General features: G+C 37.6%; 1 protein-coding gene across 1 annotated transcript in view; it reads right to left on the bottom strand.

Moving 5' to 3' along the window:
- The window catches only part of SNTG2 (syntrophin gamma 2), a 315,981-nt gene that overhangs the window by 231,452 nt on the left and 65,339 nt on the right, over nucleotides 1-19,190 (bottom strand). The window contains exon 6 of the mRNA XM_023728305.1: nucleotides 9,684-9,771. Coding sequence (XP_023584073.1) covers nucleotides 9,684-9,771 — 88 coding nt within the window. The remainder of the gene's footprint in view (nucleotides 1-9,683; nucleotides 9,772-19,190) is intronic.

Here is a 19,190-nt window from a genome sequence, read left to right on the forward strand (position 1 = left end):
ACTCCTATTTGGGAACTTCATATATTTGTATTAAGGATCCCTGGTGCCACAATGGTTGAGCACCAGGCTGCTAACTAAAAGTCGGCGGTTTGACCTATGCAGAGGCTCTGTGGGAGAAGAGACCTGGCGATCTGCTCCTATAAAGACAAAAACCAAAACTCACTGCCGCCAAGTTGATTCTGACTCATAGAGACCCCACAGGACAGAGCAGAACTGCCCCAGAGGATTGTCAAGGCTGTAATCTTAACGGAAGTAGACTGCCATATCTTTCTTCCTTGAAGCAGTTCGTGGGTTTGAACAACCAACCTTTTGATTAGCAGCTGAGCACTTTAACCACTGCACAAGCAGGGCTCCTTCTGAAAAGATTACAGCCTAAGGAATCCTATGGGCAGGTCTACTCTGCCATAAAGGGTAGAGATGAGTCAGAATCGACTTGTTGGCACACAAAACAGCAACTGAAACCACTAGAATAAAATTTGGCTAATTTCCTAAAAATGAAAGTAAGATTGAATGGGCAGAGAAGAAGAGCAGATCTAGAAAAGAAAGATGGTTTAGATTGAAGTTAAATTTAAAATACGTATTATATGAAATATGTACTATATTTTTCTTTCCAACTCTTTTGCAAATCCCAGACATCTGTTTAATCGATCGCAGAGTGGTGATTGTGTGTGTTTTCTAAATTCTAACACCTTATTTTTATTGCTAAACATGACTACTAGTGTAAATTGTTAGCTATTGATCTATTTGAGGACTTTATGTATATGTGATTTCTACCACTAGAATAAGAGGTGGCAAACATTCTAAATATTATTATGGATTTTCTGATTTTAATTTTCAATTTATTTATTTGTTTTTATTATCTTTGCTTGGAAAATTGCTTAAGTGGAAAATATGAAAATAAAATATAAGTTGGTAGACAGTGATATTTTAAAAAGAAACAAAGCTACACATTTAGTAGGGAGCTGAAGTCAGGAGACTTATAATATTGGACTCTAGTGTGAACAGGCTATAAAACGACCACCTGATCTTGGACAACCCATCTAACTTTCTGGGCTACAGTTTTCTTTTCTGACAGTTAAGAGTCTGGTCTACAAAATCTCTACAACGCCACTTTTTAGTAGAGAGAGATCCCATCACGTAGACTCAACATTTGGTGGTACAGGTGCTCGCTCTCAGATTTGCTTCTCATTATCCCTCTGCAAAGGCCTTTGCCTCTGTCTCCTTAATTCACTAACCCTGCTTACCAAACGATGAGCTTAAAGTCTTGGTTCAAGAAACTTGCCCAACCCTCGTAATCAGTAAGCGGGGTTTTTATAATTAGAATTCTGATTTGGATAAACCACAGAGGAAAGATTCACCTGTGTGTGTGTGTGTGTGTGTGTGTGTGTATCTTTAAAAAATATTAATTAGTTAAAATACTCCACGAAGGAATAATGGACATTCAAAATATGAAATCAAAATCCTGGCAGAGGAATTCAGTGGTTATGAGCTTAAGAGGTGGAATCAAATGGTCTGTATTAGATCCAGGCTCTAGTCGTGTTAACAACGCAAAGCTAGCCAAGTTATCTATCACAACGACACTGAATTTCCACAGAAGCACACTAGCAATTATGGCCACCTCAAGGAATTACTGTCATGACTAAAAGGAACAATCCATAGAGTGCTGAATAAAGTATCTAACGTCTACTAATTATTTGATGAACATTTTAAAATACGGTCAAATTTATTTTAAGGTACCAGTGTTACCACTTGCCGAGAAAAAGTTCTCACTTCGATCCAGTCACAAAAACAATCCCTTTCTTAATGTATTGCTTGAATGGGAAAAGAAGAAAGACACGAAAAAGTAATCACAAAGGAAATGACCAAAAGTGTTGAAAAGAGAAAGATGAACATTAAAAAACATTGGAGGTGCTCCAGCTGACTTCACCAGCTCTATAAGGCACGTGGGGTTGCCATGAGTCGGAATCGCCTCGATGGCAACAGGTTTGGTTTGCTTTGGTGTATAAGGTACACGGGGTCGCCATGAGTCGGAATCGCCTTGATGGCAACAGGTTTGGTTTGCTTTGGTGTATAAGGCACGCGGGGTTGCCATGAGTCGGAATTGCCTCGATGGCAACAGGTTTGGTTTGCTTTGGTGTATAAGGTACACGGGGTCGCCATGAATCGGAATTGACACTAAGGTAACTAACAACAGCATAAGCACCAGAAGTGGCCACAGGGAGTCAGGACGGCGGTGGCTGTCTGTTAACTGCAAAGAAACAATGGTCAAATGCAGCTCTGATCTACAAAATAACAGAGTTTTTCCCTGAAAATGATACATAAGCAAGACTCTTCTTCTGTGGCTGTAATACACACCTACTATTTGGGTCAAGCAAATTACCTCATTACTTCTTCGACATGATTAGCAACCCCAGAGAGAAACGAGTGACCTCATCTCCCCTATTATCTACATGGGGGATGGAGCACCATCTCACCGGCCTGTCTAGGTCATGAGTACATCCCAGTACAATCTGCATGGACTATCTGGGACGCAGGGTCGTTTTTTTTCTTTTAGTTTGAAAATTTTCAAAACCAACTTTGACCCTTAAATAGTCAGCTACTGGGGGAAAAAAACACTAGGCAGATGTCCCAAATTGGCAGGGCAACAACTAAATCTGGCCTGAAATTTTGTTTTTTCTTTACAAAAGCCAAAACATTTCACTTAAAAATCCAGATTTCTGACTTTTCTTTGACAATGAGAAAGTCTGACACTTCTAGGTTAAAATCCCCAAATGATTTAAAAAAAAAAAAAAATGGCTGGAGCTGAGTGATGGCGTTCCCTCAGCAAAGACATCAGTTTTCCAGTTTGCACATCCCTAATCCTATTTATCATGTTATACCCAACCCCCTATAGCCATTTATGCTGCCTGTCTGGCTCCTGCAGGCATTTAATTTTCATACCCAGCAGGTAAGTGCCATAAATAAAGCATACGAAATCCAAAGACAGAAAAGATGAACACGCATTAGTCATATCATGCTCATCATCATTATAGTCATAATTTGTCGAGAACTGAACTAAAAGCCTTGCACGTGTTACTTTATTTAATTCTAACAAAATAAAAACCAGTGAAGTGTTATTTATTATTATCAGCATTTCATAGATATGGAAAATCAGTGGGATGTTTTGCAAGTTACGTTTTGTGATCTTTGTTTTCTCCTTGGAAAAGGGGTGAGAATATCAAAGAATCACAGGACTGTTGGACAGACAGTATTTCTAGTCTCACATTCAAAACACCTAACACAGGGCTGATACAGTAGGTGCCTCATATGGATAATATTCCTTCAGACATTAGATAGTACAACCACCGTTTACATAACTGTTCAACAAAATCAGGATCAATTCATAAATCTTCACACGGACAGTGAATTATCAAGGCAAAGTACAATGATTTCATCTCATTTCCAACATTCTGAAAAGAACTTCAGGAGAAAAGCTGTATACTTTTATTGCTCTGCTCCCCAATTTTTTTTCTTGCCAGAATATGAGACTGGACTGCTCCTACGTGTGACCTAATGTTAACAGTTCATTAGTTTCTCCGGTAATGTCACAGAAAGACAAATATTTGAACATTGCCATCGTGTCCCTGACAAAATGAAGAGAAGACATTCAGACATTTCACTAAGGGAGATTCTTGGACATCCCTGAGAAAAAACTGAGGTCCTGCTATTAGATCATCTGAATACTTGAAAAGAGGAGCAGGATCTATCATCAACTAGCCATAAATTATAACGAGCATGAGATGCTGCTGGCGGAACTGAAGGCTTGAACTTAATATCCCCAAGCAGGAAAGAAATGTGTGCAGTTGAAATAGAAAGCCTGATTAATAGAGTTTCATGCATTTGTACCTGGAATGTCCTGTCTTAATCTATTTCATGGTATTAGAATGAAGATCAAATGACATTACAAACGCAAAGTCGCACATAACCATCAGCATTACCCAGTGTAAAGGGGAATACCGTATGGCGTGGTGATGAGAAGGGGCTCTGCTGCCAGGCTTCTCACGTCAAATTCCATCTCTGCCACTTAACTGACATGCAAGGTTGAGCAAGTTAATACACCTCTCTGCTATCCATTTTCCCATCTCTATAATATCCATTAGGATTTTATGTTTGTGAAATAGTTCATACTATATTCCTGTATACAAATTAATATATTGAAAGACTGAGAACTCTGGCAGAAAAGAGAATAGCTTAACTTGTTTAAACAATAACAAGAAAAAGGCAAACACGTTGCCATCAGGTCAATTCCAACTCACGTGTTCCAGAGGAGAGCTATGGTTAGGGTTTTCTTGGCTGTAATCTTTACAGAAGCAAATCTCCAGGACCACCAACCTTTAGGTTAGTAGTTGAACAAAAACCATTTTTACCATCCAGCGACCTTTTGTTTAAACAGTTGGTCTCAGTTTTATTGGATAATCGAACATTCTATGTTTTGGAACAGCAACCCTGAGTCTCGTTTTTGCCATTTACACATACATTGTGTACATTGTACTCAATTATCTTTTTGCTTTCCTTTCCCAATGTCTTTTGTTTTATCTCTATAACCCGCTTATAAGTGATTTGGGAGAAAAAGATAAATCTTCACAATTTTCTGCGCTCTCCAAAAATCCAAAGGGTCGCAATACAGCTACAGGTGATGTGTGGCTAATAGTATCAAACCAATAGATGATTGAATGAATAAATAAACAAGTGAATAAATTTTAATTTGATGGTCCTTTATAGGTTTTAGGTTTCTATTAACATCTCTAATCACTGGGTATTGTATCAAAGGAGACACAGATGAATGTTTGTAATATTTCTTTGGTTTATCACCAGTAAAATCCAATATGTAAAAAATGATCAGTGTCAACCATCATTAATGATAAATACAGACTTAGTTGGTGTAAAGACAAACAAAACGTATTAGAAAATATACAGCACAGTTAATCAATATTTATAAAAACATGTAACCTAAAAAATGAGCTTTATTCTATCAAAATTACATTGACTATCCTCATATATTGCTGGTGGGGCTGTAAAGTGGTGCAGCTGCTGTGGAAAACAGGAAGCTCCTCAAAAACTTAAACATAGAATTATCATATCACCCAGTAATCCCACCCCTAGGTATATGCACAAAAGAACTGAAAGCAGGAATGCAAACAGATACTTGGACACCAACGTTCAATGAAGAACTACTCACAGCAGCCAAGAGAACTGAAAACATACGTTCACACAAAATCTTGTAAATGGATGTTCACAGCAACGTTATTCATGTTAGTCAAAAATGAACAGGTAAGCCAAATATGATATATGCAAACAATAGAATATTATTCAGCCATTAAAAGCAATGTAGTATTCATATATGCTACAACAATCTGGAAAACATTATGCAAAGAAGCCAGACACAAAAAGCCACCTGTGGTATGATTTCATTTATGTGAAATACATATTACCGGCAAAGCCATAAAGACAGAAAGTAGATGAGTGGTTTCCAGGGAATGGAAGAGACAGGAAAACTGGGGCTAACTGCTAATAGCTATGGAGTTTTTCTTTTTTCTTGGAGTGATGGAAATGTTCTGGAATTAGTAGTGGTGATGATTGTACAACATAATGAATATAATAAAAACCCCTGAATTGAGGGACTGAGTAGTTGGGGTTAGTGGTTGGGGACCATAGTCTCAGAGGACATTTAGGTCAATTGGCATAACAAAAGAGAAAGAAAAAAGAATAAAAACCACTAAACCATTAAAATGGTGAATTTTGGTTACGTGAATTGTATCTTAAAATAAGACAAAGAGTTTGAATTTATGCAAAAAAAGAAAGAAAAATATCCTACAATGACTCAATCTCTCTGGCTATTAATTTTCTCTTTGATACAATTTTTAGAGAATCTAGACATTTTCCTAACAAATCTGTGTTGATATTTTCCTGTACTGTTAGTTGCTGTTGCTGAGTAGATTGCAATACGCGGGGATTACTTAGGAAAAGCAACTTTTTTGTCCATAGTGTGGATTCATCAGAAGATGTAATCTGCCTGAATTTACGAAGGGATTATGGACACTGTTTAAAATTTTATGGATACTAATATTTTAACACTTTTAGTTTATAAAGAGCTGAATAAAAGGAGAATTGACATTTATTGAATTAACACAGAACTCAACACCCCTGCCAAATTCAAAGTCTGAGGAGGACGTTTCACACGATTTTAGTGCCAGGATAACGCCGAACTCCCTCTTTCTTTAGTACTGTGTAGACCTTTAAAGAAATGCTGACCTACTTGCTCAGCTGACCTTGTCAACATACATACAGCAAGAGTTAGCAAAACTCTGCACAGGACATCAGCAATAAAGGTAACGGAAGTTACCAGGTCACCAGCAACAGACATAACCAATGAGTGCACAGATTTTAACCAGAGCCCATGAGCAGAAAGTTAAGGTGCATCTCTTAACAAAGATAGCAACCAGCACCACTGGCCTGAGGCTCTAATATCTCCAGAGTTGTTCCACCGGCAGAGGGAACAACTCTAGTCTGTGGTAGCTCTAGTCTGTGGTAGCTCTGGCTCATGACTCACTGCTTCAAACCTTCAGTGGAGGACACTTCCTCCCTTTGATACCAGTTTTAAAACGTTTGTGTGTGTGTGTGTGTGTGTGTGTGTGTGTGTGTGTTTTAAATTCTGCTTCTTCGGTGACGTGAGTGAAAGCTGGCCTAGAAACTTTACCAACTCGTTCTCCCAGTGAAAGTCACCTTATTCACAGAGAAGTCAGAAATAGCCCTGATACAGATGTTGTCAGTGTTACTGCCTGCGCAGTTCCTACTTTCTACCTCACAGGCCTTTCCTTGCAACGCTGTAACTTTTATCTATGCACACAGATATAAACAAGATAGATAAACGGATGGATAGACTGACAGAGCCATAGAATCTAGCAGTGGAACGCTGTAAATTTACCCCCTGAATGAATACACTACCAACTAATGTGACATGAAAATCACCATCTGACATTTACTGTACCTGCTGCCGCTGTTGGCTGCCCTCTAGTTGGCTCCCAGCCCACGGTAACCCCACGCACAAGGAGACAAAATGCTGTCCGGGATTCATAGGGTTTCACTGGTTGATTTCTGGAAGCAAAGCCAGGCTTTTCTTCCGTGGAGCCTCTTGGTGTACTCGAACCTCCAATCTTTGGTTACCGGGCAACTATGTTAACCATTTGCACTGCCCAGGGACTCCAGATCACTGGACCAGGGCTTTTAAAATCCTACTTAAAAGGACCACTTTAAAATCCTGATAAACCTTTGTACAGTCTTATTATTATTTTAAAAAACGAGTGTGGCAGGACAAAAATATGACACTTTGTACAATTAACTGCTTGTGATCATTTTTTCAAGATGTTTCTTCTGAGATTTAAAAGAAAATTAAGAGACTAAAGACATTGCCTAGCCCTTCTTCACTGTGACTGCAATAAAACATCATAAGTAATCTGATCAAGGTTTCTCTCTATGTACACTTTTTTAGTTTAACCTTCTTATTTCACCCAAACCTTAAAATCCTTCTTTAACCTCCGTATCAGCAATGTTTCAGTTCCTCTCTCCATTGAAATTAATCAAATATGCTTAGTGGCTCCATTCATTGGTCTCTAAGGTTTTGGTATAATTGATCACGATGAAAAAAATGTGGGGGGAGTTTGAAATTATCTTTAGGATATAAAAATAAAATGGGCTATCACCCTCTTCCCATATTTTATATATGCATTAGATAACCCTGGGTTGCATAAATGGTTAAGTGTTAGGCTACTAGCCAAAAGGCTGGCGGTCTGAACCCACTCGGTGGACTTTCAGAAGACAGGCCTAGCAATCTGTTTCCAAAAGGGGTCGACATGAGTCAGAATTGACTCCAAGGCAACTAACAACAACAACTCTTTTTCATCCATTATGTCCTTTTATGTTTTACTTTTTTGCAAGAAAATATATGATAGCTTATTTTCATCCTTTTCAATTCTTTAATGCTACCAAATACTTGAGTACTAGTATTGTTCTCATTCCCAAGTCCTCTGACATGCCCCCATTTATTTGAACTCACTGCTTAAGGGTGCATATCCTGATGTATATTTAACCCCAGTCATGTGGAGTTTTCTTGTTGGCCCTGGGAACCAATTTTTTTTTATTATATCTACTTCCCTCCTGGATTAACATCAAGACTTCTCAAATTCCCATGGGATGTGCCACAGTGCTATGCATATTACTTCTTTCCATGTGAATTTTTGGCCTGATTTCTAATATTTTCCATATTCTTGTACTTTGGGAATACTTTTCTGTATTTATAACTCTACAACGTTTCTTATTCTTTTTATTCTAGAATCCTCTAGATACCCTCTATCAACCAGTACTGTTGTTCTGTTTAGTAGAGATATTGCTCTTTTAAGAAGATAGAATATGTGGTGAATCTTCATGATGTATTTTTATAGCAATGAGAGTAATATCCATTTCTCTAAGAATAATCAACAACACAGCTATCCTGTTGTGGTCTGATGGGAAAAAAATGAAGTCACTGAAGTTGATTTGCTTGGGTTACTCAAGAAGATGAAAGTAGAAATGGAACCATGAGTTCAATGCACCCCACTTTTTTTTCCCAAATGTGAACCTTAATTGAAGGTTGTGATTCATCAGCTGAATTGATCCACAGAGATCCCAGCAACAGAGAATTGTACCTGGGGGCCATTTAAGGCAGTAAAGGGAGAAAGGGATTAACTACAAGAAAAAACAGTAGAAGGCAGAGAAACAACCAAACAAATAAAACAACCAGCAGCAGCAGCAAAGAGCAAATAAGGATGGCCCAGGGAAAGGGGGCCACTCTTCTACATGCAAGAAAGAATGGAAGAAAGGAAGGAAAAAACCAGAACAGATAAGGCAAGGCAGCCACTGACAACTGAGTGAACCACTTATGCATCGCATCAGGCTGGAGGATTCTCACTTCTATACTAAAATCCTCACTGTTTGAGTCACCAAGAGATAATAAGCTCCTTGGAAGCTTGGACTTTGTATTAAAGCTCTTTCCTGATGGACAGAGTAGTTCCTCAATTCACAAACCAAAGAATGCTGAGAACAGAAAAATTCATAAAAACATAACAGCTAATAAAATTATTAAGGTCATAATCACTATTTTCACTAAAATATTTTTATAGATTTGGGCTTTATAACTTTCAAGCTGGGTCATAATTCAAGTACAACAGAGAATTTCAAGCTCCGCATCCAAATATGGTAGGCACTTCATAGTACAGTGTTCATTTTTTTTCTTTTAAAAATTTCTCATGGGTAAAATAAAAAATACTTTAAAATAAAAGTAAAACCTTTGTTTCTATATATGTGTGCATGAGTATGTATAAACACACATAAACACAGTGAATTCACTGTAAGGAGTAAACACAGAGTTAGTGAATCAACAACTGGCAGTCTGATAATACTTTCACACAAAAAGTCAGTTAATGTATTAATTAACATGTAGACTGTCTGACGAACATGTAAGACCAAGGCACCTATTTAGATATTTCTTCTCCCCGAATATATGCTCAGGAAAAGATCGATACTCCTGTCAGTGCCACATCATTTGGACAAATGTTGTGGTAAGGAAGGAAATTCTATGACACCTTTGAATTTCTCCCTTTTCCCCTTACCTAATGGGAGCTTCAGAAATGATGGCGCATCCCTGAGATACTGAACTGTGATGGTGACTTCATCGCCAGCGTTTCTCAAAAGATGCACCTGTCAATATCACAAAACATAGCTACTTTACTACCAAAAAAGACCAGACACATTCGTAAACAATAAAATCCCTACACACCTCACCTGTTTCTCTATAGCACGTGTTCATGATCACCTTTGAAACACTGAACAATTTGCAGTCTTCAACTGGGGTAATGACAGAATGGCTATGTACCCCCAAAGGACAGAACACCTATATGTAATCTGCATAAATATTTGTATACAGTTTCAAAAGTGTGCTACTATTTAAACTTAAGATCAGACTCTCTGCATACTGTATGAAAGCAATCTACCAAAAATAAAATCATGTGAGACATTAATTTTTTTTTAATAAATAACCAATTTTCAGACATTGGAAAAACACATGCCAGCTGGGTTAACTGTGACACAGCAAACCATGCAGAATAGACACAGAGTTCAAACAACATTTTAATTCTCAAGTAATTAACGGACATTACTTCAATGCAATTTAACATACTTCTCTGTTGGAATTTCAAATTATTTTCATGGTTTTAGTCACTTCATATACAATCACGTATATTTTATTACTTATTTTATCTAAGCTAAGTTTTTTATGTTAAGTATGTTTACCATTGGTTAAGTAAATTTGATGTGAATACTACAAATTCTAGATGATACGACATTGCAATTTATTATAATTCACCTCAGTTCCACTCTACCCATGTCTAAATGCTTCTACTTAAATTCTAATCATAGAAGAGTTATATCTAGCTCCTGCCCTCACCCTACATACAACTTGTCAACAATCTAAACAGATTCAAATTCTTTCACCCCCTTTATTCTCGTCTCTTTATTTCTCCTGTCATTGCCCAAATTCATTATTTCTTACCTGGGTGATTACAACTGTGAACAGCTTTCTAAAACACTAGTTGGGGCTTGAGAAATCACAGCCTAGATGAAAAATGTTCAAAGGTCCCCATGCCCTTAGAAATCAAATCTAAGTGCCTTTCTACGCCATTTATAGGTATTTACACTCCGGCAATAAAATCACCTTCCCAGCTCCATCACCTGTTGTCTCCCTCAGGTCCTCCTAGCTGGATGGGCTCTAAATTATAGTCCATCCTCAGAACATACTTCATGCTTACATATCTCTGTGCCTTTACTTATACCTTGACCTCAGAAGTTCTTCTCTTTTACCTGTGCCTCAGGAAATTCCTCTAAAAATTCCAGATAATACCGTGTAACCACTGATGAAAGCCTCCCCTAATTCCATCAAGCATTTTAAATATTCTTCTCCTTCTTCTCATCTCATTATTGTTATCGATGAGCACGTGTTGACTATGTCCTGTGCAGCAGGTATTATAAGGTATTTTGTTACATGTATTAACTTCATATGATCCTACGGCATTATCTTCATTTCCAGGTCGTCTTGTCTCCAAAGCCATCTCATTTCCCCAGCTGTTTTAGGTATGCAGTGGGAAGAGTGAAGAAAACACCACCCAGCTGCTGTTTACTCATTGCCAGGGGCATTCTCCAAATTTCTAGTGCAAGGCCAAATTGCAGCTTCAAATATCTTTTAGGGACCAGGGTTCTCGTAGCAAAAAAAAAAAACAGTTGCCCTTGAGTCGATTCTGACTCATGGCGACCCCATTTGTGTCAGAGTAGAACTATGCTCCATAGGCTTTTCAATGGCTAATTTTTTTTCAGAAGATTGTTAGGCCCTTTCTCCCAAGGTGCCTCAGGGTGGACTTGAACCTCCAAACTTGCGGTTTAGCAGCCATTTGAGTTAAGTGTTTGCACTAGCCAGGGACTCAGATACTGCAAACTGACAATGAAATAGAAGTAGTTCTCAGACCAACTCAAGGCAGATATCGAACCTTAAAATTGAGAGTATCTGTCTGAGACTACCCTCCACACCTGCACAAAATCCTAGAAAGAAAATAATCAAACACCACGATAACAAGAAGCAGAACATAAAGTCTCTTCTTTGATCAATGGAACACAAGATGAGTCTGAGAAAAGCTCAGTGTAACTTCATCCTCTCTTTTGGCATCAAAGAGACCCAAAATACTACAATGCCCTATCCTGAGTAATTCCTTATCTCTGGAGATGAGAGGTATGAGGGTGAGGGCAGGAAAGATAATAAAAGACTACCATTTGCCTGCCACATTCTGGTAAGTGGATCACAGCTGTAATACCCTAGTTTCCCTGAGAGCTCAATTCAATTTTAATTTTAAAAGGCCAGAATATCACCTAGAGATGGAGTCCTGGTGGCACGGTGGTTACAGCACTTGGCTGCGAACCAAAAGATTAGCAATTTGAAGCCCCTAGCTGCTCCAAGGAAGAAAGATGTGGCAGTCTGCTTCTGTAAAGATTTACAGCCTTGGAAATCCAGTGGGGCAGCTCTACTCTGTCCTATAGGGTCGCTATGAGCCAGAATCGATTCGATGGCAGTACCCTGGGCTTGGTATCACCTAGAGAAGAAGAATTTGGGACGTGTGAAACTCACTGTTGACACATTACTAAATGTACTACTCTCATCCCACAAGGTACCTAAATAAATAAATGAAAACACAAACAAACCCACTGCCACAGTGTTGATTCCGACTCACAGCAACACTGAAAGCAGAGAACTGCCCCATAGGGTTTCCTAGGCTGCAAATCTTTATGGAAGCAGACTGCCAGATCTTTCTACCGTGGTGGGTTTCAACTGCCAACATTTCTTGTTAGCAGCCGAGTGCTTAACCATTGCACCACCAGGGTAGTGCCTGATTTTATCCATTTCTTTGGGTATACTAATCGGTGTTCTAGTCAGTCTGGTTTAAATTCATTTTGGAAAGAGTGTGTTTGCACGCACACTCACCGAAGTACTTACTGAAATAACTGAAGCAATTCCATTTATGCAATGACTTTCTTACAGCTTTCTGAAGAAAAAAATTTGGTTTGCAGCATTAAAAACTGGTATTTGTTAAGGGTGAATTAACCCCCAAAAGACTAACTCACATATTTGCATGAATACGTACTTCAGCTTAGTTTGCTAGGTCCTAATGAGATATCGTACTGGACAAATCAAATCTGTCTGTGGGCTAGAGAACAATCAGCAAGGTGTGGAACAAAGTGGAACGACATATTTAGGCACTTTTTATTAAAAAGTGTGCTTAGCTTCAACTTATTTTTTAAGACCCAGATGTTTACCCTGCCTTGATTATTGTACTTCAAAACAGCTACTTTCTTAGAAGGTCCCTACAACATTTATGCCTGCATCTCTAATCACCGCTCAACATCTGCTCTGTGCTCTGTTCTAACAAGGTAAACTCAGATGTTGTCTTTCCAACCTCTAATTCATCATCCATGCCATCAAACTCTTTACAGATATGCCAAGCATTCTTATTTTTCTAGAAAGGACACAACTTCTAAAGGAATCTCCCGAAATTTAAAAAACCCACTTAAGCCATTCACTCCTACTAGAGGCTAGTATCTAGATCTATCCAAGACAGTTTGTAATGTAACTGGAAGCCCCTACATGGGGTCTTGCCAGATACAGGTGCTGATTGAGTTCTTCCAGGGGAAGGTAGAAGAATATACCATATGGTTATATATGCAACTGAAATAATAATATATTGTATATTTTAGAATGTCAATAATATGAGAAATGTACAGTTAAAAAATATATATCTTTCACATACCAGATCTACTTCTATGTCTCAGAGACAACTGCTACTAGCACTTTTTGTGAGTCCTTCCAGAAATATTACATGCATTTACAAGACTGGCTTCTTCTTTGTGGATAAACTGGTCATACATATAAAAATTTACAGTTCTTGGGTATTTTAACCCAGCAACCATATTTGTAGATACGTTAGGACATGGCAATAAAGAGGTATTTACAGAAATGTTTACTACATATATATACTACTTATCCCATTTATATGTCTCATTTTTACTTAAATGGAGCCCTGCTCCACAATGTTTTGACACATTGCTTTCTTTGCCTTAAATATACAACTTGCAGCTCATTCTACATCAGCTCATATATGTCCATCTTACTCTTGTTCATGGATGTATAATGTTCCATTTTATAAATAATCTACACCTATTTCATTAATTCATGATTTTTAAATCTCTGTTGAGAAGATTCACAATCCCTCCTTTTCTTTCTTAATCTTATTTGTTTCTTCTCTAATATTTCCTCAGAAGTCTTTTCAGAAGTCTTTATATCTTGTACTACTACAAGAACAAACTCGGGTCAAACTTTTGGTATTATTAATCTCTCTTATTTGTCCTCTATGTTTTTTGTTTTATAATTGGTGCCTTAATCTTTATTGTCTCCTTTGTTTTTATGCCTTTGGGTTGTTCTGTTGCTCTTTTTTTTCCAAATTCTTGAGGTGAAAAATCAGCAATTTCTTGTTTGTTTACTTTCTAATAAACATATTTAAAACTATTAATCTAGTCCTAAATGTTGCTTAGTCATGTCTCACATATTTTGATATCAAGTTCACGTAAATATTTTTCATTTTTCCTTTAGGTTTACTTTTTTCTTTCATTCTTTTTTTTATTTGCTTTAGGTGAAAGTTTACAGTGTAAGTTAATTTCTTATTCAAAAATTTATCCACAGATTGTTTTATGACATTGGTTGCAATCTCCACAATGTGACGGCACGCTCCCCCTTTCCACCCTGGGTTTTTAGGTCTCCCTTTTACATAGTATGGCTATTTTTACAGCTTTCAGGTAGGTGGGGATTTTTGAAGCCATTTTCATTGTGTTTAGAGGACATAATCTGTATGATTTCCAGCTTTCTCCTTGTGCTCCCACATACACAATTCTTTGACCACATTCAGACATACTGTTCACTGATTCCGATAGTTCTCTTGGCCCTTACTTTGCCAATGTCCTCACTTTCCTCTTTACTCAGCTTAAATGCCCAGATCAATCACTAGAACCTCTGAACTGCACACACCCTTAACTCCCTCACCCCTCTAGTCATGCTGTACATGTTAGGAAAAATCCCACATGGTTAAATCCTACTTTCCTACCTAATCCGCTTCTGCATGCTTACAGCTGAAAGTCACTAGGAAAAAAAATACATAAGCATGCCCATTGATCCCTTTTAAATGTTAAAGATTCTTAGAGTCACCAGGTAATCATATTTCTTCTGATCCCTCCACTCTCCCACTCTAGCTGACTATTCTTACCTTGGATTTTCTAATAAAGCTTCAACACATCCTCTCGTAGCTTCCTTTTAACTGATGACCTTGAGGAGAGAGAAGCTATCAAAAGACCCTTGCACAGTCCCAACTACCACCTCTACTGCCAGACCTACATCTACCTTATATACACCACCTTCCTTCCCACACTAACCCATTTCACCTACTCAAGGCTATTCCTCCATCCGTTGTGTTTTTTTTCCCCCTCTACAATCATTTTTCCCCTCTCTACTAGACCATTCTATTAGCCTACAAACATGCTATAGTTTCTCCTATTTGGGAGGTGGTGACAAAAACTAAACTCAAAGTCTTTTTGACTCTATGTCCTCCTCTAGTTACTCTTCCACTTCTTTTTCTCTTTAGAGCAAACATCTTGAAGTCATGGTCTGTATTCACTATCTCCTATTCCTTTCCCCTATTATTTTTTTAGCCCACCCCAATCAGAGTTTTGCTTACATCACTCACCAAACCTGACACTTTCAAGGTCACCAATGATCTCTAAGGGGCTAATTGCATTAGGCAGACCTCAGTTCTCATTTTACAGGATTCTCAGAAGTATTCTGTCCTGTTGACCATTCTCTCTTCTCATTTAAACTTCTTCACTTGACCGTTAGCTCACCACACATTCCTGGATTTCCTCATTCAGGGGCTGCTCCCTTGGCAGTTTCATGGTTTTATATATGATTCATTTTCTCATGAATCACAATTTTTTGTCTCCAGCCCACACCCCTCTCCTGACCACCAGACTCATATCTACAACTGCCTGCATGACACTCATTCTAAATTCAAACCTTTTTTCTTCTTTCTCAGATAGTGTCATCTAGTGATTTTCTCCATCTCAGTAAATGGAAAATGAATTTCTGGTTCCTCCTGCCAAACATTTTGGACACATCCTTATAAATATGAATATAATCACCTCACATGCGTCCCCCAGTCCAGATCCAGCCCACTGTTTATCCTGCTTGGATTATTACATTAGCTTTAATTGACCTCCCTGGTCTAATCTTGACCCTCACTGGCCATCCATTCTCAACATGTGGTTGTTGTTTCTTAACTGTCTTCAAGGTGACCCTTGACTCATGGGGGAGCCATGAACAATGAGATTGGACCTTTGAGATCCAAAGAGTTTTCTTTGGCTAATTTTTGGAAGTAGATTGCCTGGCCTTTCTTTCTAGTCCATCTTAGTCTGAAAACTGTTCAGCATCATAGCAACACACAAACCTCTATGCAGGGACCAGTGGTAGCTGGACATGAGGTGCATCAGCAGGGAATTGAACCCGAGTCTCCTGCATAGAAGGTGAGAATTCTACCACTGAATCACCAGTGCCCCCTAGTTCATTAGGATTTATGCTTGTAGCCTTGTTTCATATTTTTCATGAGTTTTGCTTCCTTTTTGTTTCTTTACCTACTTTTTATTGCTGTGAAATTTTTACTCTCCATTTTTATCCCACTTGTAGTTCTCCATACCTTGTTAAGATGCGTGTTAATTTTTATTTTTTCTGTCAATGTCTTTATTTATATCAGTGTTTATTTCTTAGCTGAAGAAGACAGGTATAAACATACTTGCACCTCTCTTTCCTATTCCTCATGCCTTCCCCATACTGGCTTTATCTGAGTGGTTAGAATACGCCTCTTTGCATGAAAATCATTCACATATTCAAAAGTAGTATTCTTTATTTTAGTTGTCTTTAATGTTACCCTAAATTATAATTATATGTTCATTTAAAATTCAATGATAGTTTTAAAAAAAAATTCAGATGGATGTGCTTCCCTTCAAAAAACGTCAATTAGGCCACCGTAAAAACTCGTTTCTGTCTAGTCGATTCTGACTCATTGCAATAGAGTAGAACTGCCCCACGGGGTTTCCAAGGATTCCAACTGCCAACCTTTTGGTTAGCAGCCAGACACTTAACCACTGTGCCACCAGGGCATTGACTGTGAAATCTCAAATTGACTTCTAGCTATTTTAAAAGACCTCTCTATAAGAAAGGCTTACAATATATTATACCTAAATTAAAAAAATTATGTTTCTGAGCATCAAAATGTCAGAATTGAAAGCCTTGTTAATGGAATTAAGAAGAGGCGTTTTATCACAGGGGATGTTTCAAACTTACAATTGCAGCAATTGTCAAACTGCATATTGTAAAAGCTGAGGTGTGCACATTCCTTATCAAAGCACTGGGACAATGTATACTTTCTAATTTGACTCTAATGTCATGGTTATTGCTCTCGTGGCATTATGATCACATGGTACAAAAATGGCAACAGATATTGTACAACGTGATTGATCTAATTGGTCACACTGAATTGTACACGTGAAAAAATGTTGAACTGGCAAATGTTGTGTTATCTGTATTTTTACAACAATAATGAAAAAAAAAGAATGTCAATGAATTCACTGTGTTCGTTAATGCTACCTGTCCCCTTCCCCCACAAAACGGAAAACTACATACAAACATACATAGATAGGTGGAACAAAAGATTTTTACTATCAATATTCTCTGTAGTTTTAAAACCTTTTATTTTTATGAGTAATAATGGAAGGAGTTTAAGATTTCTAGATTGACTTTGCATAATGGAAATATTTAGATAACACGTTGGCTAGTTTATGGTTAGCATAACCCTCATATAAATTCAGAACATGTGCAAAAATACCAGATAAGAGTGAAAATTTTCATGAAGATGGGTTTACATATATATATACATATATACATATACATATATATATACATATACATATATATATATACATATATATATATATCAGCGCTGATGCAATTCTTCCTCTTGCATAAGTAGGTTTTCCTAGGAATGCAAATGTTGGGCTCAAATATTGAAAGAATATTGACAATAAGAAACAATTAAAAAAGAAGAATTTAATAGGCTGAGTTCAATTTGTTTACAAATGTAGTGTATTTAAATACAGTTAGGTCATTTTTCATAAAGAAATACAATGTAGTTTTGTCTCTTTCCACGTAACAACATTTTTTGCAAACTTTTGCAACAACTCAGTTATGTACCCAAATTAGATAGGTAAGGTATGAATCAGCCCTGCTCCAGCCTGTTCCACAGGGCACTATGAACTCAGTATTGCAGTGCTCCAGGCATTTCTGAAGGATGCTAAAGTTATAGTTCCAGGCACAGATACTTCATGCTTCATTTGACAAAGGAGAAGGTAGTTTTGCCTTAAGCAGTTATCTTTAAAAATCCCATTGCTCTATGTGCAAAAGTTAGTGCTTCAAAGTTTCCTTGTCTAGCCAGCGTATTGTGGTACCTTGTCCATCAGATAGACATCCCTTACGGCACAAATTCAGGGGGCAGCTCAGGGTAGTGAATAGATTTGATGTCAAGCTCAAATGGCCCAGTTGTATAAACTACTATTTTTTGTTTTAGAATACTTTGCTGCTGACTGTGGCATTAAATACAGATACTTTCATCATTTGCAAGAAAATAACTTCTTTGTTCCAAATGTCCTGGTTTTAAAGCTAAATTTAAGGGAATAGTCACAAATGAAAACTTTCTTCCTTTTATCCACTTAAACTCATCTGAACGAAGCATTTAAAAACTTACATTGTTGTTGCTGGTAAGCGCTGTCAAGTCGGTTCTGACTCATAGCGACCATACATACAACAGAGCGAAACACTGCCTCGTCCTGAGCCATCCTCTCCTGAGCCATCCTCACAATCGTTGTTATGCTTGAGCCCATTGTTGCAGCCACTGTGTCAATCCATCTCGTTGAGGGTCTCGAAAGAGGTGAATTATTCTTTTTTTAACATTTAACTTTATTTACGTTGACCACAGTAAGGGGTTGAGGGAAAATATGATTACTTTGTGGGATTCTGATGATATACACTAACCATTCTTCATGTACCTGGTTGGCAGGAGAAGTTTCAAAACTAGATTCATGTGTATTTAGCATTATTGCCCAGTGTACAATATTGAGAAAGAAAGAAAAATATTAGCTACAATTTTATAAAATATGGGTGCCCATTTCCTTTGCACATGTACTGAATTTATATGAGGGTTATGCTAACCATAAATTAGCCAACTTGTTATCTAAATATTTCCACTATGCAAGGTCAATCTAGAAATCTTAAACTCTTTCCATTATTACTCATAAAAATAAAAGGTTTTAAAACTATAGAGAATATTGAGAGTAAAAATCTTTTGTTCCACCTATCTGCTATTCACTCAAGGATGTTCACTCAAGTATCCCCACATTCCTACTTACACCCTCATATATCATTAGTCCAC

Source organism: Trichechus manatus, unplaced genomic scaffold (genome assembly GCF_000243295.1).
Source record: "Trichechus manatus latirostris isolate Lorelei unplaced genomic scaffold, TriManLat1.0 scaffold00023, whole genome shotgun sequence".
Lineage (NCBI taxonomy): Eukaryota > Metazoa > Chordata > Mammalia > Sirenia > Trichechidae > Trichechus > Trichechus manatus.